Source organism: Lepus europaeus, chromosome Y, assembly GCF_033115175.1.
Source record: "Lepus europaeus isolate LE1 chromosome Y, mLepTim1.pri, whole genome shotgun sequence".
Lineage (NCBI taxonomy): Eukaryota > Metazoa > Chordata > Mammalia > Lagomorpha > Leporidae > Lepus > Lepus europaeus.
In genome coordinates, this window is record NC_084851.1 from 2,010,683 (window position 1) to 2,031,086 (window position 20,404).

A 20,404-nucleotide genomic window follows, 5' to 3' on the forward strand; every position below is an offset into this window, starting at 1 on the left:
ATAGATCAGCAAGAATGTGCATCTGGAGCAAGTCAAGTTTATTCCTGGTATGCAGGAATCATTCAACTTATGAAAATTTAGTAAAGAATGTAGCTAGTAAGAAGGGGAAAAGTTCTAATCTAGGCATTTTATCCATTTTATTAAACCAAAATATTTGCTGTGAACAAGAATTTGCAGCATGTGTATTGTGTAAATTGTCTGTGAATATTTTATTTTAACTTGTTTTGTTTTGCAGGGAGGAAAGTCAACATTGGGCAGAATGTCATATTTGCAGTGCTAAGAGACACAAGTCCTCTTATGATGTCACAGTAACTCAGGATGGGGACCATGGTGATGGTTGACATCAGCTAGTCTTGTGTGGGCTACTAAAGCAACATTTAGGCCTCAGTTCTCAAAACCAGGCAGAAGCCAAAGAAGTTTATTTGAGATGGCCCAGGTTCCCTCAGAAGTTCAAGATGTCTCTCCTCAGAGTGGAACAACTGACTCAGAAAACACCGCTGAAGCTCCAGGCTGGTATCCCACAATCGATAATGACTTGGATTTAAGGTCTGTAGTTGAGGAAAATGCCTTTCAAGCTTTGTCTGAAGGACCCTTGATAAAAAGACCACGCTATACACTTTGTAACTCTGATACCCCAGAAGGGAATGATTTTGTTTCTCTGACCTTTCCTGTAAAACTTTGGAAGATAGTTGAAAGTGATCAATTTAAGTCAATTTGGTGGGACGAAAATGGGACTTCTATTGTGATAAATGAAGAATACTTTAAGAAAGAAGTGTTGGAAAGAAAGACTCCTTTTAAGATATTTGAAACAGACAGCATGAAAAGCTTAGTTCGGCAGCTCAACCTTTATGGATTTAGAAAAATACGACAGGATTTCCAAAGATCTGCATCCCTGACTGACTTTCTGGAAGAAGAAAACAGCATACCTGTTTTTAGCAAGGTATTTAACATATTCACTTACACCTAATGTAGGCATCACAACTAAGTTTAGTTTGTACCTCACTTAATATGTTTATTTATGGAGTAAGACACAAAGTTTAAAATTGGCTGGATTAACATTAAATTTTTGTGAGAAGAAAGTTTAGGATTCAAAAATATAAGCAGTGTTACTAGTTATTTTGAATCTTATCAATGAGCTCCACACAAAGAAATTAAGGCTAGTTTAGTGGAACGGTTATCATATTTAAATGTTTACTAACTTTTACATTTAGGAATAATCAAGCTTTATTTCTTGTAATTATGTTGAACCTGATGTTTTAGATTTTATAATTTTATCTATTCATTTATACATAGATTTCATATATTCATATATATTAATTTGTGACTCTCTTGGTTTGAAGTATCACTAAATGCTTTCTCCTTTGGTTTCAGTTACAGTTCTATCAGAATCCAAATTTTAAGCGAGGCTGTCCCCAACTTCTAGTAAGAATGAAGCGCAGAGTTGGGATTCAACATGCATCACCACTATCTGCTTCTTTAGTTCACGATCTTGACAAGACGTACCTCAGTGCAGGCGAGTATGTGCAGTCTCAAAATTCTAGTTCATCTACACAAACTAATGGAGAACGTTTACTTTCAACTTCTACAAATTTAAGTGCGCCTCCTACTAGCCATAGAATTGCTAATTCAAATGATCCAATGACAAGGAATATTTTGACTCCTCCATCAACTTCCATTGCACCATCAGTACAATTTGTAACAAATCAACATGCTCTTTTAAATCAAATGACCACTTCTCATAGGCATTCATGTAGTACCTACACTCAAGCACATGGCCATATCCTGAACATTGTGACAACTACAACTTCTATTTCCCAATTTCAAATATTGTCTCCTGTGCAGAATAATTATTTTGGACTAATGGCAAACCGTCCTGCTTTTGCACCTAGACATCCTTCTTTACCAACACTTGTGGGTCCATTTTCTAGCACGCTAACAGCAAGTAATCCATGGTTCACTATGCCAATGATAGCTAGTAGAACTGCTGCTGCTCCGTCAATGTCAACTAATCAACCATCCTCAATATACCAATATTCTAATTACAACTGACCTTCTACTAAATGAAAATTAGACACGGAAAGGTGTTATGTTCATCAGTTCTGAAAAAAATGCCTGGAATTCTATTACTTGAACAATAAAATGACAATGATCAATCAACTTAATGGTTTTTTTCTTTTCAAAATATAGTTTTATAGTACATATTTTATGTTGGGAGGCTAGTCTGCTATTAGTTGTATAGTTTATGAAGTTCTAGTCATTTGATATGAAACTTGACATTTAATATTTCAAAGTTAACTTTATTTCATTTTATATTTTATAAAGAAATGTATTAATACATTGGATTTTCAGGGTCAAAGCAAATGCATAATAATTACTAGAATACAATTCAATTCTATTTTCTTTTTTTTGAAGTTAGTCTTTTTTTAAACTTTTATTTAATGAATATAAATTTCCAGTGTACAGCTTATGGATTACAATGGCTTCCTCCCCCATAACTTCCCTCCCACCCACAACCCTCCCCTCTCCCGCTCCCTCTCCCCTTCCATTCACATCAGGATTCATTTTCAATTCTCTTTATATACAGAAGATCAATTTAGTATATGGTGGGCCAAAACGGTTAAGAAAATTTGAACACTAAAATGTTTTCTCTACTTCTGTTTTTGTTTATTCCTTTCTTTTCCGTGCAATAATAATTGATAAAAAGAATGAAAAACATTAAAAGAACTGAAGTAGTAAAATGTTTAGGAATCCTTATTTATGATTCTTTATAATATAAATATTTAAAAGCTTACTACTTCAGGACACACACTGTGGCATAATGGGTTAACACATGGCCTACCATGCTGCCATCCCATTTGGGCGCTGGTTCAAGACCCCACTTCTCCACTTCTGATCCAGCTCTCTGCTATGGTCTGGGAAAGCAGTAGAAGATGGCCCAAGTGCTTGGGACCCTGCACTCGCGTGGGAGACTCAGAAGAAGCTTCTGGCTCCTGGCTTTGGATCAGCACAGCTCCTGATAATGCAGCCATCTGGGGAGTGAATCAGCGGATGGAAGACCTCTCTCTCTGTCTGTACCTCTCTCTGTAACTCTGTCTTTCAAATAAATGAAACAAATCTTTTAAAAAAGTACTTAAGAATACTGTATAATGGTACATCCATCCACAGGATCTTGAGGAAAGTCAGAAGTTACCCCAAAATAACAGGAAGTCATCAGAGTGAGATTTAAGACCAGGATTACATTCTCAAAACATTAAAAATATATTACTAGAAAGTGATAACAATATTAATTATGACATTTAAGCATTTCTGAGTTACAAGAACTATTAAAGTAAGTACTATTCAAGATTTATCTTTTAGGGAAACTTCTTATTTTAACTTTTATTAGAGAATATAAATTTCCAAAGTACAGCTTATGGATTACAATGCCTTTTTCCCCTCCCGTAACTTCCCTCCCACCCACAACACTCTCCTCTCTTGCTACCTCTCCCCTTACATTCACATGAAGATTCATTTTCAATTCTCTTATATACAGAAGATCAATTTAGCATATATTAAGTAAAACTTTCAACAGTTTGCACCCACACAGAAACACAAAGTGTAAAATACTGCTTGAGTACTAGTTATAGCATTAAACCACAATGTACAGCACATTAAGGACAGAGATCCTACGTGGGGAGTAAGTGCACAGTGACTCCTGTTGTTGACTTAACAAATTGACACTCTTGTTTATGGCATCAGTAATCACCCTAGGCTCTTGTCATGAGTTGCCAAGGCTATGGAAGCCTTTAGGGTTCGCCGACGTCGATCTTATTTAGACAAGGTCATAGTCAAAGTGGAAGTTCTGTCCTCCCTTCAGGGAAAGGTACCTCCTTCTTTGATGACCTGTTAATTCCACTGGGATCTCACTCGCAGAGATCTTTGTTTTGGGTCATTTTTTTTTTGCCAGAGTGTCTTGGCTTTCCATGCCTGAAATATTCTCATGGGCTCTTCAGCCAGATCCGAATGCCTTAAGGGCTGATTCTGAGGCCAGAGTGCTGTTTAGGACATCTGCCCTTCGATGAGTCTGCTGTGTATCCTGCTTCCCATAAATTCCCATAAAAGAATAAAAAAGGGATTTTCCTCTCCCTTTTTTATTCTATCAGTTAGTATTTTCAGACACTAGTCCTGTTTATTTGATCCCTTTGACTCTTAGTCCTATCACTATGATCAATTGTGAACAGAAATTGATCGCTTGGACTAGTGAGATGGCATTGGTACATGCCACCTTGACGGGATTGAACTGGAATCCCCTGGCACGTTTCTAACTCTACCATTTGGAGCAAGTCCGATTGAGCATGTCCCACATTGTATATCTCCTCCCTCTTATATTCCCACTCTTATATTTAACAGGGATCACTTTCAGTTAAGTTTCACCACTTAAGAATCATTGTGTATTAATTACAGAGTTCAACCAATAGTATTAAGCAGGACCAAAAAATACTATGAGGTATAAAGTATTAAGTTTTCATCAACAGTCAGGACAAGAGCTGATCAACTCACTGTTTCTTATAGTGTCCATTTCAGTTCAACAGGTTTCCTTTTTGGTGCTCGGTTAGTTGTTACCGATCAGGGAGAACATATGATATTGTCCCTTTGGGACTGGCTTATTTCACTCAGCATGTTTTCCAGATTCGTCCATTTTGTTGCAAATGACCAGATTTCATTGTTGTTGACTGCTGTATAGTATTCTTAGAGTACATATTTCACAGTTTCTTTATCCAGTCCACTGGTGATGAGCTTTTGGGTTGGTCCCAGGTCTTAGCTATTGTGAATTGAGCTACAGTAAGCAATAAGGTACAGACAGCTTTTTGGTTTGCCAATTTAATTTCCTTTGGGTAAATTCCAAGGAGTGGGATGGCTGGGTTGTATGGTAGGGTTATATTCAGGTTTCTGAGGAATCTCCAGACTGACTTCCATAGTGACTTAACCAGTTTGCATTCCCACCAAGAGTGGCTTAGTGTCCCTTTCTCCCCACATCCTCACCAGCATCTGTTGTTGGTAGATTTCTGAATGTGAGCCATTCTCACCGGGGTGAGGTGAAACCTCATTGTGGTTTTGATTTGCATTTGATTTCTTGTCACTATCACCATATCATGTTCTACTAGTTGTTTCATTTCATTTTGATTCCTCCTTCATATTTCATTTTCACGAGAGAGATTTTGTATCCTGTCCAGTAAGGATTACTATAGGTCAAGAATTTGTTTTTGAGAACTTCTTAATGTTCTTATCAACTTTTTGAGATCAGCTTCTTGCATTTCTTCGATCTCTTCATCTTCATAATCTTGAATTGGGGTGTCTTGTTCATTTGGGGGCGTCATAGTGTCTTCCTTGTTCTTGTTACCTCGGTTTCTGCATTTGTTTGGCATTGTGGAGATATTCTTTGGTTTCTTCGCTGTGATGTTTTTTTTCTCATTATACTATGACTCTAGATTACGTGGACTGTCTGCTTTCAATGGATCCTTAGAGGCTTGTGATGGGTGTGGCCAGAGAGCTCTGTTTGGTTCTTCAGGGTTAAGGGTGTGCCAAAGGTGACTCACCCAGGTTGTTCTCTCTCTCTCTCTCCCCCTCTCTCTCTTTTTCTCTCTCCCTCTTTTTAACTCAGAAGGGAAGTAATTCTGCACAGCTGAGCGGAATTGAGGGTAGTCAATGTATGAAATCTGGCCCCTGTAGGTATAATATTTGTCTGCTCTGCCCCAAGGACCACACAAAGGGTCTATGCAGTCCTCAGTATGGTCTCAAATTTCTCTGCAGTCTCCCACGGGGTTGCCAAGGTTACCGAGTTTGTGTTCTCTGTGAGTTCTCTCCCACACCCTCAGATTTTCACAGTCTCATTTCATTAGTGCTACACCTTCACTAGGTCCTAACTTCCTGCTATTTCTCCCCACCAGAGTCAGGTTTTTCTGCTTGGCTGATGGCTGGTGCTGCATTACGTATGTCCAAAATGGTGCCTGCTCTTTGTCTTGCTTGCCTTTGTAAGCTGAGTGGAGAGAGAGGCTCATGTCCATGCCGGTCCCTTTTATTTATTTTTTTTTCTCTCCTCCAGTCAGCCTGGTGAACTTTCCCCAGCAGGGCTTCAAGCCTCATTCCCTCTAGGCTCTTTCTCCCATTTCCCCACCAATGTCTCAGGCTACTGAGGTTTTGCCTCACTTCCCCTTCCAGCGCTGGTGCATAGACTCTGCGGCTGGGCTCCCGAGCCATGCGCATCCTTGCTTTCCCCGTAGGTCCTCCGTGTCACATCCACTAGATCCGGAAGAGTTTCCTCTGCAATTTTTTCCCCGAGCCTTTCCCTGAAACTACAGTAATTGCACTTTTATTAAACTATCTTTTCCCGGACTGTAAGTGCACGCCCTCACTATTCTGCCATCTTGGTTCCACTGAGAATATCTTCGGGAAACTTCTAAGACCTAATGTGAAATGGATGAGGCAAAGATTAGAAATGAGATGAAACAAGATCCATTTATAGAAAAAATTGAAGAACTATAAACACAGAATTACAGATAATGTTGGGAGATTTATCATTCTTCAACTTTTTCAACACAATAAATAATTAAATTAATGTTGCATGTGAGTTACATAACCAACTAATAACTTTGAATTAGTAACTGAAAATGACAACTTATCCTGGGACACTGAAAATTTTAATTTGGTGGGAATGTAAGGAAAGAGATTTAGCATTGTAGAATGTAGGATTGTCACCTACAGAATGTCTGAGGTGTTAATCTTTTCAGAGTATTAATTGTCTTAAAATGCTAGAGAAATTCAAGAATTTTCAATAATAAATTCATGTTTTTGATGACGTGTCCTAATTAAATGTCTTACAAGTAAGCTTTGTGAGGCACATGGTCATTTCAGAAGAAAATGTTTGGTTTGCAAAAAATGACTTATGGGATACTAGTTATGTTACTGGAGTTGGAGTACAAGTGAATTTATAAAATTAGCATTTACGTTAAAATTTATGTGATATTATAGATAATATTTGTGATCTTTTTAGTCTTTGGATGGAAAAACTATTAAAGTAGAACAAGCCAACAAACCATCTTTTGAAAGTGTTGGGACACGAAGACCACAACCTCCTAGAAACAGAGGTCCTATAAGAAATATGAAAAATGGAAAGGGAATGAGTGGAGGAACAAGATGGCATCCATCATATGGAGGACACTTGGATAAATTTTTAAAATATAAGGATACAACCATGGGACTGAAAAGCAGTAAGTTTGAATCTATAGAACATCTATTTTCTTTTTGACCAAAATTATTTATAAATTACTAAATGGTATAGAAATCTAAGAAAGATTAAATAGTGACTGAAATATTATTTTAATATTGTGATTATTTTCGGAAAAGCTTTATAAATTTCATACTAAGTTCCATTTATTGTAAGTGCTAATTGATTCCAAATTTTCTGGCAGAACTTATGTCTGTTGATCAAATAGACATATAGTTTTATACATTGGGATCAAGAACATTACAGTTTTCTACTTTGGGATCAACAACTCCACATAAAAATTAATTCAGCAGGTTTTGTTTTATTAGGTATACGTATGTAACCATCTATGTAAATATAATAACACATGGTCATTTTTATCAAGGGAATTGTGTGTTGGTCTGTTTGAGGAAATTTGCATCCAGGACTGTAGTTCTCAGAGTGATTTTAACTCTGGAAAAGTGAAAACACTTTCATTAATTTTAGAGGCTGAATCATTGAAAATGGTACTTAAGCTATTTTCAGAGTTGCCTTATTTTCACAGTCAAGGGAGGGTCGTGAACATTTTAAAAATTACCCATGTGTTAAAAAAATCTGTATTATCAGGTTTTATTGTTTTACTTATTTATTATTGCTCTTCAAAAAGAAAGGATTTAATAACCAGCTTTGAATAGAGATTCCAAAATGGCAGAACTGGGAGGGAGCTTGTTGCTCTAGGATAGGGGAAGGTCGTAAAAATAAAAGTGGAGAGAGTGCAATCTCAGGGAACAGCTCGGGCGAAAACTGCAATGGAAATACTGTGCAGTGGATCTATATGGGGGTTATAGACCTGAAGCAGGAAAATGGACACAACACAGGACACCAACAGCCAAGAGCCTCAGCACCATTTTTTGGAGAGTGAGGTGTGACTAGACTACAGTATCCCGAGCTACTAGCAATAAAGTTGTGGGGAGAGTCTGTGTGAGTCTGGCTTAGAGCCCTTTGGGGAACAGTATACCTGCCAACCTGACTACCCAACAAAAGTACCCTGCAACTAACAGAGAGGGGAGACACCATTTTGAGATGTAGGTAATGGCTGCACCAGCTTGTGTTCACATGTCCACCAACCAGCCCAGAGGAGACATCTGAGTCTGGCTAGAAGGATTGATGTGGACTGGGTGCTCCAGTCTCCCAGCATGTCACAAGTTCTGGGGCTCTGGCAGCCTGGGCAGAACACTGATAGGCAGCTGGCTGTGGGAGCATCCTCGCCTCGCTATGGATGGGATGGACTAACAAAGCAGAGTGGATCCAATGACTGGGAGCCTTGTGTGCTGGGGCAGTGGAAACAGCGTGTCTGTATGGGAGGGTGTAGGGTGTGGCTGAGTTTCTGGGCTGTGGCTGTATGTGGCTCCATATGCTTAGGGCTCCCTGATTGCCGTTGATGGGTCATTCCTGTGGGATCTGTGCTCAATATGATGACTGTGCTCAATATGAGGTCATTTGGATCTTGTGGCAGCATGGATGACTATTGTGCCCACTGGGCCTAGTGCCTAGGTCTTGGAATAGAGGAGCTGAGTATGAGACTATGCCAACAGAGCTGATTAAACCTCCCCTCTGATTAAAGAAAAAGATTTGGCATGCCCAATATGGATGTCATTTTGGATGCTCCCTTTACCCTGGAGCACAGAACAGAGCTTTCTGGCCACACCCAGCATACTCTCCTGGGCATGCACTGAAAAAGCACACAGAGGCATAGTCCAAAGATAAAAGCCATCAGAAGGAGGAAAAAAACTCAACAAGTATTTCCACAAATGCCTGAACATAAATGCAGCAATTTGAGAACAAGAATTAGGAAGACAACATGATACCCCAAGGAAACGCTAGCACTTCAGTACTAGAATGAAGATGAAGAGATTAAATGCCAGAAATGGAATTTAAAAGTCAAAGGATTACTCAGATGTAATCAGAAGCAAATCCAAGAATTATATAAATCCATATATGATGTGAATGAAAATTTTCTCATGAAACAGATATTAAAGAAAAATCAAAGTGAAATATTAGGAAAGAAGAATTCAATAAGGCATTCAAAATGGCATTAACAATAGGCTCTTAAAAATTTTATATCAGACCAAAAGGAGAAATTAGAAAAATTAAAAAGTGTTGGAGATTTATGGGATGCTCTGAAATAGCCCAACATACAAGTCTTTGGAGTTTTGGAAGGCATGAAAAGGGAATGAATTAGAAGGCATTTTTAAGCCGGCGCCATGGCTTAACAGGCTAATCCTCCACCTTGCGGCACTGGCACACCAGGTTCTAGTCCCGGTCGGGGCACCGGATTCTGTCCCGGTTGCCCCTCTTCCAGGCCAGCTCTCTGCTGTGGCCAGGGAGTGCAGTGGAGGATGGCCCAAGTGCTTGGGCCCTGCACCCCATGGGAGACCAGGATAAGAACCTGGCTCCTGCCATCGGATCAGCGCAGTGCGCCGGCCGCAGCGCGCCAACCGCAGCGACCATTGGAGGGTGAACCAACGGCAAAAGGAAGACCTTTCTCTCTGTCTCTCTCTCTTACTGTTCACTCTGCATGTCAAAAAAAAGAAGGCATTTTTAGTGAAATAATTACAGAAAACTTCCCAAATTAGGAGAAAGAAATGTCCAGGTAAAGGGAGCACATAGACTCCTACTAGAAATAATCAGAAAGATCTTCAGCATGCCATGTTGTAGTGAACTTTCCAAGTGAAACATAAAGAAAAGACTCTAAAATTTACAAGAGAGAAACACCATATTAGTTTGATGATCTCCAATCAAACTCACAAAACTCACAGCTGACTTATCAGAAAAACTTCAGTCCAGGAGAGCATGGCAAGATATAATCAAGTCTTAAGAGAAAAAAAAAACCTGTCAACCTAGAGTACTGTACCCTGAAAAGGTCTTACTTATGAGTGAAGGTGAAATAAAGACTTCCATAACAGAAAGTGGAAAAAAATTGTCACCACCTGCCCAGCCTTAAAAAAACATGCTTGGAGATTTGCTGCACTCAGAAACACAGAAACATGGTCACCACTGTGAAAGAATGTGAAGGCAAAATATTTCCCAGTTAAAGCCCAAAGGAAATCCAAGTTAAACAGTAGGAATCTGCAAAATGGAGGACAAAATTGATACTTACCAATAGGTAACACTGAATTTAAAAGGCCTCAAGTCTCCAGTTAAAAGATATAAGCTGCTGCTGAGGTATAACAGGCAAAGGTGCTACCTGCAGTGCCAGCATTCTATATGGGCACTAGTTCAAGTCCTGGTTGCTCCACTTCCAAGCCAACTGTCTGCTATAGCCTGGAAAAGCAGTAGAAGACTGTCCAAGCCTTTCGGCCCCTGCACCTACTTGGGAGACCCAGAAGAAGCTCCTGGCTCTTGGCTTTGGATCGGCACAGCTTTGCCTGTTGCAGCCATTTGGGATGGATCAGCAGATGGAAGACCTCTCTGTCTGTCTCTCTCTCTGCCTGTACCTCTCTGTAACTCTTTCAAATACTAAATAAAATATTTGCTTGGACCGGCTGAATGGTTAAAAAATAACATTCATCTGTTTGCTGCCTCCAAAGAAGACAGCACACCAACAAAGACACAACAGACTGAAAGAAAGGAAAAGATACTTCATGCTAACAGAAATCAAAAAAGAGTTGGTGTAGCCATCCTAGTATCAGACAAAGTAGGCTTTGACATAAAAGAGAGACAAAGAAGGGCACTATGAAATGACTGATGGATCAATTCAACAGGAGATGTGTCTATAACAAGTGTAATATGCACCCAACTGTAGGGTAAATGGATTTTCCAAGGAAATATTAATGGATTTAAAGAGGCATAGACTGTAATACAGTAGTAATGGGGGACTTCAGTACCCCATTTTCAGCAAAGGATAGAGAAATCAGACAGAAAAATCAGAAATGAAATAGTAGAGTTTGATGACACTACAAACCAAATGGACCTAATGGATATCTTCAGAACTTCTCATCCTACAATTGCAGAATACAGATTCTCACCAGTACAAGGAAATTTCTCTAGGACAGATCATATTCTAGGCCATAAAGCAAGTCTCAGCAAATTCAAAAAAAATTGAAGTCTTACCATGCATCTTCTCTGACCAAAACGGAATCAAGCTGGAAGTCAACAACTTGAGAATTTCCAGACCATATGCAAAAATATGGAGACTGAACAACATGTTCATGAATGAACAGTTGGTCAGTGAAGAAATCAAAAGAGAAATCAAAAAAATTTCTGGAAACAAAAGACAACAGCATAACATATCAAAAATTATGGGATATAGCTAAAGTAGTGTTAAGAGGAGGAAAGTTTGTAGCAATTGGTGCCTACATCATGAAAGTGGAAAGGCACCATTTATAATCACAACAGCCTAGTACTGGCATAAAAACAGATGAATAAAACAATTGAATAGAGTAGAAACTCCAGAAGCCAATTCACACATCTACAACCGATTTATCTTTGACAGAGGAGCTAAAATCTATCCCTGGAGTGAGAACAATGTCTTACACAATTGATGTTGGGAAAACTGGATCTCCACATGCTGAAGTATGAAGTCAGACCCCTACCTTACACCTTACACAAAAATACCCTCAAAATGGTTCAAAGACCTCAATCTATGACATAGTACTATGAAAGAACTAGATAACCTTGGGGAAACCCTGAAAGACCCTGGGATGGGCGAAGTTTTCTTGGCAATGACCCCATAAGCACAGAAATACAAAGACAAATTGATAAATGGAATTACTCAAATTGGGAAGCTTCTGCACTGCAAAAGAAACATCCAGCAAAGTGAAGAGGCAACTGACAGAATGGGAGAAGATATTTACAAACTGTGCAGCTGGTAAAGGATTAATATCCAGAATATATAGAGAAATCAATAAAATAAAACAGTCTAGTTATGAAATGGGCAAAGAACTTGAATGTACACCTTTCAATAGAGAAAATCCAGGGGTCAGCACTGTGTGTTAACAGGTAAAGCATCCTGCAGTGCTGGAATCCTATACGGGTGCTGGTTCAAGACCCACTTCTGATCCAGCTCTCTGCTATGGCCTGGGATAGCAGTAGAAGATGGTCGGTCCAAATCCTTGGGCCCCCTTAGGGGACCCAGTGGAATCACCTGGATCCTGACTTTGGATTGCCAAAGCTCTGGATATTGGGGCCATTTAGGGGTGAATCAGCAGCTGGGAGATCTCTGTGTCTCTATGCCTATGCTTCTCTGTAACTCTCTCTGCCTTTCAAATAAATAAATCTTGAAAGAAGAAGAAATCCAAATAGCCAACACACAGAAGAAAAAGTGCTCAGGATCACTGGCCATTAGCAAAATGCAAATCAAAACCACAATGGTGCTTCAACTCACCCGTTACAAAGGCTTTCATTCAAAATCAACAAATAACAAACGTTGATTTAAGGATGTGGGGGAAAAAAGTTGCCCTAATCTACTACTGGTGGGAATATAAAACTGTACAGCCACAGTGGAATCCTCAGAAATCTGAATATAGAACTACCATCTGAATATAGACTTGGCAATTACCCTCTTGGGAATTTACCCAATGGATATGAAATCAGCATATGAAACAGTGATCCATACCCCCATGTTCAATGCAGGTCAGTTCACAGTAGCTAAGATAATGGCATCAAGCCAGATGTCTGTCAACTGAAGACCGGAAAAAGAATTAATGGTTCATGTACACTGTAGAATACTACACAGTGGTAAAATAAAAATGAAATCCTGTTGTTTGCAACAAAATGGATGCAACTGGAAACCATTATACTTAGTAAAATAAGCCAGTCCCAAAAAGATAAGTACCTTATGTTCTCCCTGATCTGTGGTAACTAATAGAATACCTAAAAGTAATATATAGAGGTGAAATTGACACTCTCAGTTGCAATGACTTTCAATAGCTCTTGTCTTCACTGTTAAGGAACAGTTTTTTTCATACTATTTGTTAACCTTATGTGAATAAAGTTAACTGAAAATAGATCTTAGTAAAAAATAAGAGTGGGAATAGGAGAAGGAGGAGGAGGAAGAGCAGGAGTATAGGTGTGAGAGCAGTTTGGTTTGCAGTCATTATGTTCCTATATTTGTATGTATGAAATGCATGAAGTTTGTGTACCTTACATTTAAAAAATGTTATTTTACACTTAAAAGGAATATATTCATTATAAACCAAAAAAAAAACAACAACCAGCATTTATAATCAGATGTATGAAAGACTGAAGATGTTTCATGTGAAATTTCAGTTCCATAGTTTGGGATTTTTTTTCTCTAAGTAAATTGATCTTGAAAATCAACTTCATCACCTTACAGGAGACTATGCATTTATTTATTTGATAATAGTAGGGAATTGGAATATATTTAAGAGTGATTCCAGTTAGATAAAGTTTTTACATTTTAATGTTCATTTCTTTAAAACTTAGCAAAGTCCAAATTGATTGATTGTAGGAGTGTTTCATAAATTAACTGTAAGAATTGTAAATTAATTGTGAGAATTGTATAATGTTGTATTATTATAAAAGCCAAATTTTTTCTGACACATCATCTTTTGATTTTGTGAATGACCTGGGTTTCTGTTTGGATGTTTTGGTTATATGCTGATCTATTTTGAAAACACGTCCTTTATACCAGGCAAAAGATCAATTATTTTCTTCCTAATATACCAAAACACCTTCACTTTAACTGGATTTTGTTGGTAAGACTTTGCCCTCTTCTTTCACTCTCTTATTCTCTCCCAATCTTTTCCACACCACTATAAAATGCTACTTGAACTTTTTTTCTAGAATTTTCAAGCTAATCCACTATAAGCAGACTTTATCCTATAAATACTAAATTTGGACAGTCAAATAATTCTCAAGACTATGATACTATTTAGTAGGCATTTTAAGCAACAAATTTGGCCATTAGAATGTTGATAGTGCTTAATAAAAAAGATTTTTTGCTTAAATGCAGATGATGGAGGCTACACTTATAATGTCAACATGAGTTCTTCTAGGGGACCCTTTCCAGTTAAAAGAGGTCCATCTTCAAGAAGTGGAGGTCCTCCTCCTAAAAGATCTGCTCCTTCTGTTCCAGCAAGAAGCAATAGTGCAGTGAGAGGACGAGGTAAATATTATGCAACAACAAGTTTTCTTTCCTTAGAACTAAAGTTGTTTTCTTATGAATGGAAATGAGTTAAATTGGATTAATGTTTAAGCCTAAGAAGCAACATAGAAATAGTAAATCTGCCTATATACTTGCCTATGTATTTCTGCATCTTACTAGATAAATTTGGAAATTCAGGATGAAGAAATAAATTCAGTTACCCATAACAGATGTAATAGGTAATTAATGACCATAGTAGTAAAACCATTCCTTCAGTAATTCATTACAGAATCTATTACATTTTAGTAAAAGTCCCCTCCAACATTCTTTGATTATAAGGCTGCTTTTCCTCAAGATTTTCTTGAAAATTATATCCTGTGAGCATTGTCTCACATGTTTAACTTTGGGTTGTATATTTTAGCAGCTGGTTTTATGTTCTTGAAGTAATTATAAAATAACTGAAACTTGGCAATCATAACATTGTTAGTGCTAAGATCACAGAACTATTTCTGTTCAAGGCATCCTTTTTTGGTTGTGAGACTAGTAATAAACACAGAAAAAACATGAAAGATAATTTGTTTCTTATGGCAAGGAAATACAGAGAAATCAATAGAAGACATTTTATATAACATTTACGTAATAGTTAAGGAAGGAGTCAGTTCATGTCACTTGCATAGTTGTGAAATGTGTGGAAGATCTAATAGCACAGGAAAGATTTAACTTTAATGTAATGGTCACTGGGGGACTAATGAAGTGATCTGAAGCGAACTAAAAGGAGGAAAGCACACACACACAAAAAGGTATGAGAACAAATAAAACAGATAATGTTTAGGAGATTTAAAATAAGGTCCTGGATTCCAAAGCGGAAGTAAGAACATTTATTAGTAAAGAGGCTTAACAACGTAATATCTTATTTCATGTAAAGAGAGAAGTATAATCTCTAGTTCTGCTTTTGAACTTTGGTACGTGGGTTCTTGATGCTGCCATTATCCAGTTTACCTTGAATACAGATATCAGTGAACACAGATATCTGCATCTTCAGAATACATAAGGAGCAAACCTATTTCGATTAGAAGATTAGCCAGTGAGTGCTTAAAACATGAAACGCTGATCTCTAGGAATTAAGGAATAAGAATTAACACAAGACAAGATTTGAGAGAATTGCTTGCTTTAAAAGGTACAGTTTTCCTCAAGTGAGTATTCCATTACATTACTAAAATGCAAGGGTAAGCTAGTTCATTAGCAGTAAAATAAAACTAGCCACTTGGTAATAATTTAGGAAATAAAAACATTTAGCTTGTAATAATTGTTCAGCTAAAAGGTAGCAGAGTTTGTGTATGTAAGATGGATTGAATAGCAAGATGGCTTTCTTAGCTAAGAAATAATAAATAAAAAATGAACTCTGTGAAGTAAATAGTTTGAATGTTTACATTTTTGTAATTAATATTCATTAGTAGGGAGCTCTTATTTACCCTAACAGTTAAGATGCAAATGAAGATAGTGTCCCACATTGTACTACTTAAGTTCATTTTTCAGTTCAGGTCCCACCCTCCTGTTAATGCAGACTGCGGAAGGTAGTGCTGACTGATAAGTAATGGAGTTCCTGCCAAACAGTAGGGAACCTGGATTCAGATCTCTCGTTCAACTTCCTCTGTGGCTTTTGTGGGGCATTTGGAGAGGGGGATGAGAGTTTGTTCTTTTGCTTCAAAATTGTTTGTTTTAAATTTAAAAACAAGCATTTAAAACATATTTCATATGTAAAGGAATAAATGAAGATGCAAAATTTTTTTTATAAAGGCTCATGCTCTTTTATTTATTTATTTGTTTTACAGGCAGAGTGGACAGTGAGAGAGAGAGAGAGAGAAAGGTCTTCCTTTTGCCGTTGGTTCACCCTCCAATGGCCATCGTGGTAGGCATGCTGCGGCTGGCGCACCGTGCCGATCCGATGGCAGGAGCCAGGTGTTTCTCCTGGTCTCCCATGGGGTGCAGGGCCCAAGCACTTGAGCCATCCTCCACTGCACTCCCTGGCCACAGCAGAGAGCTGGCCTGGAAGAGGGGCAACCTGGACAGAATCCAGCGCCCCTACCGGAACTAGAACCCGGTGTGCCGGCGCCGCAAGGTGGAGGATTAGCCTAGTGAGCCGCGGTGCCGGCTGCAAAAATGTTTTTTAAAGATTTTATTTACTTACTGGAGAGGTGGAGTTATAGACAGTGGGAGGGAAAGACAGAGAGGAAGGTTTTCCTTCTGTTGGTTCACTCCCCAAATGGCTGAATTGGCCAGAGCTGCACCGATCTGAAGCCAGGAGCAGGAGCTTCTTCCAGGTCTCCCATGCAGGTGCAGGGGTCCAAAGGAATTGGGCCATCTTCTCCTTCTTTCCCAGGCCATAGCAGAGAACTAAATTGGGAGAGAAGCAGCCAGGACTAGAACTGGTGTCCATATGGCTTGCCAGCACTGCAGGTGGAGGATTAGCATACTGACCTATAGCACTGGCCCTGGATTTTAATATAATTTATTGGAAAGGCAGAGTAGCAAATTACCATCTGGTGGTTCACTTCCCAACGGGCTGCAACAGTAAGGGCTGGGCCAGAAAGTATTCAGGAACAGGAAACTCCATCCTGATCTCTCACAGTAGTTGACAAGGTACTAAGTACAGGCCACCCTCTGCTTTCTCTCTAGATGCGTTAGCAAGAAACTGATTAAGAAACAGAGTAACCAGGAATTGAGCTGGTTTTCTTGATATGGGAAGCAGACCTTGCAGGTGGTAGATCAATGTGCTGTGAGACAATGTTGGTCCCCAGAAAGTCTTTTCTAAAGAAGTTTTTAACCACTAAAATTGGTGTTACATTTGTTGATTGTTTATGAGAATCATTGGTCCTGAAGGCATAGTAAGATATGTAAAACTATGAGAAATTTTCTTGAGTTACATACTTTTAGCCATTCAGGGTAGGGCAGGGCAGGGGGGAGACATTAGAAATATGCAAAGGCAGGGGCTGGTGCTGTAGCGTAGCAGGTAAAGCCGCTGCCTACAGTGCTGGCATCCCATGTGGTGCTGCTTCGAGACCCGACTGCTTCACTTCCAATCCAGCTCTCTGCTGTGGCCTGGGAAAACAGTAGAGGATGGCCCAAGTCCTTGGGCCCCTGCACCCACATGGGAGACCTGGAAGAAGCTCCTGGCTCCTGGCTTCAGATCAGCGCAGCTTCGGCCATTGCGGCCAGTTGGGAAATGAACCAGCAGATGGAAGACCTCTCTCTCTCTCTCTCTGCCTCCCCTTTTCTCTGTGTGTAACTCTGACTTTCAAATGATAAATAAATCTTTTAAAAATATGCAAAGGCAGAGAGAATATAAAGTATATAACATAAAATATAACAAAGTCTTGTTAGGAGAATGAATGGGAAAGTGAGGATTAACTGATAACAGAACTTTATTTTGAAAGACTCTAAAGGAAAAAGAAAGAAGTATGTTAAGGATAATTTAGGTTCTTTAAACATTGAGGTGGCTACAGAAAAAAAGTGAAATTTTTGAAAATGAGGCAGTTATGTAAAACAAAATAAGAAATAGTTCCAAAGTTTACAGTAGCCTGACTTCAGATTTTTCCACTCTAGCATAATGTGAAAGAAATATGTACTTCAAAGTTTGAATTGTGGTATTTTCTTGGCTGTGATAGGTGATCTTTTACTCTTCTCTGATACTGAGTAGTGAAAGTTCCCAGTAAACCTTGTGATCTCATATTTCTTTCATTTTTTAAATTCTTTTTTAAATTTTTGACAGGCAGAGTGTGGACAGTGAGAGAGAGAGAGACAGAGAGAAAGGTCTTCCTTTTTGCTGTTGGTTCACCCTCCAATGGCCGCTGCGGCCGGCGCATCGCGCTGATCCGAAGGCAGGAGCCAGGTGCTTCTCCTGGTCTCCCATGCGGGTGCAGGACCCAAGGACCTGGGCCATCCTCCACTGCACTCCCGGGCCATAGCAGAGAGCTGGCCTGGAAGAGGGGCAACTGGGACAGAATCCGGCGCCCCGACCGGGACAGGAACCCGGTGTGCCGGTGCCGCTAGACGGAGGATTAGCCTGTTGAGCCATGGCGCCGGCCAATGATCCTATATTTCTATAGAAGTATGTTGTGTTAGTAACTGCAGATATAATATATTAAATTCATAATTAATTAAAGGAGGATTTTGACTTAGAACTAAATTATGAGAAGCATCTGTATTTACAAAAATATTTTGTTGCATTAAGTGCCAATACTGGTATGTAAAAACAAATGAGTTAAACAGCAAGAAGACTGGAGTATACTGAGGCTTTAAAAAAAACAGGTTGAAAGGATAGTGACAGATTTGTTTCAACTAGTCTTTACACTAAATTGTAATTACTTCGTTTAATTTTGTGTTTGAAATTTGAATAGTAGAAAGAACAGGAATAATGGACCGGTATGATAAACAATTATAAGCAGTAAGAGTGAAGACAAGTTTTTAACAATAATTTGATGTAATGAGAAGGGATAGATAACTGAAACAATGACACATGTAAGGGAAGGATAGTCAAGTGTAAGAGGAACAGAAGGAGACAATCGATGAAGGAAACTCTGTAAGTAATCTTATTTTTGAGGTTTTGTCTACATAAGGTAACATTATTGTAAACTTTCTGTATAGAGAGGGAAGGTAACAAGACAAAATGTGAATAACAGTTCAGTGGTAAACAGAAAAGCATTGATGGAGTCTTGGAATAATTTTTGACTTCTGTAAAGAGGAAAAAATGTTCTTTGAGGTGCTAAATGTTATGATGTTTCTTGAAACTAAAGGTCCTGAATCACGTGGGAGAGAGAATTATGGAGATCTACCGCGTAGAAAGCCAGTGTCTTCACGGAGAGATTATTATGTGTCACCAAGAGGTGGTGGTTATGCTGCAAAAGATAGGTAAAGGAAATCAGTTTTTAATTTTAAAATTAACAGTTTGATATTATATAAGAGCCACTTCCATTTAGTCCTCAAAATATTGCCTTACACCAGAGAAAATCATTACCAATTAAACAGTACTTCCCAGTGTTCCCCCTCCTCTCAACCCCTGACAAATAGCAGGTTTATTCTATCTGTATGATCTATAGAGGATAGTTCATGTGATCTTTTGTGTCTTCTTTTCCTTAGCATGTTTTTAAGATTCGCTGACATTATAGCGTGTATTTGGTACTTATGTTATTTTATTTCTTTTATTTATTCGAAAGAGTTACAGACAGGTAGAAACAGAGATCTCTCATTCACCGTTTCAATCCCCAAGCAGTCGAAGTGACATGTATCCAACTGGTCGTGCACGCGGTAGCAGACAGGAACGAGGGTTCCCACCTTCTCTGGACAGGGTGTACGACGTTCCTCATGGATCATCTGGTAGTTCAAGTTGTGGGGCTTCTAGAGGCAGTCACGGGGGAGGCCAATCTGAAAGAGGAGGACGAAGAAGATACTAAAACAAAAATTACACTTGTTTGCCAAACTTCCGTTGCAGATAGAAAATTTAAATGCTACTTTTCTTGTGTTATAAGTACTAGCTATTAAAAGAAATTCCTTGGTTTTGGAGGAGGAGGCAGATATTAACTTCTCTTCCATGACATTTTCCTTTTACAATATATAGATAGATTTGTTTAAAGAAATGTCAGTGTTGCTGTTGAGAAATAAACGTTTCTTCTTGAGAGTGTTTGTACTGTTAAAAGTTCTTAGAATAAAAGTTTGCACAAAACACTATGTCCTGTTGCATTTTTCTTTGTTGCTTGTACGTCACTACGCCAGCCCTTAAACTACCTTTATATTATAAAGAAATAAGTATTTGAAAGAGAGTGAGCTGGCGCCGTGGCTCAATAGGCTAATCCTCTGCCTGCGGCACCGGCACCCCAGTTCTAGTCCCGGTCGGGGTGCTGGATTCTGTCCCGGTTGCTCCTCTTCCAGGCCAGCTCTCTACTGTGGCCAGGGAAGGCAGTGGAGGGTGGCCCAAGTCCTTGGGCCCTGCACCCGCGTGGGAGACCGGGAGAGGCATCTGGCTCCTGGCTTCGGATCAGCGTGGTGCGCCAGCCACAGCACGCTGGCTGCAGCAGACA

The 20,404-nt window shown here is 39.0% G+C and overlaps 1 protein-coding gene across 1 annotated transcript; it reads left to right on the plus strand.

Moving 5' to 3' along the window:
* The first annotated feature begins 427 nt into the window (after positions 1-427).
* Positions 428-2,049, plus strand: LOC133753983 (heat shock transcription factor, Y-linked-like). Its single transcript, XM_062184622.1, has 2 exons — positions 428-940; positions 1,372-2,049. The coding sequence occupies exons 1-2, from the start codon at positions 428-430 to the stop codon at positions 2,047-2,049; spliced, it is 1,191 nt and encodes a 396-aa protein (XP_062040606.1).
* The last annotated feature ends 18,355 nt before the right edge of the window (positions 2,050-20,404 follow it).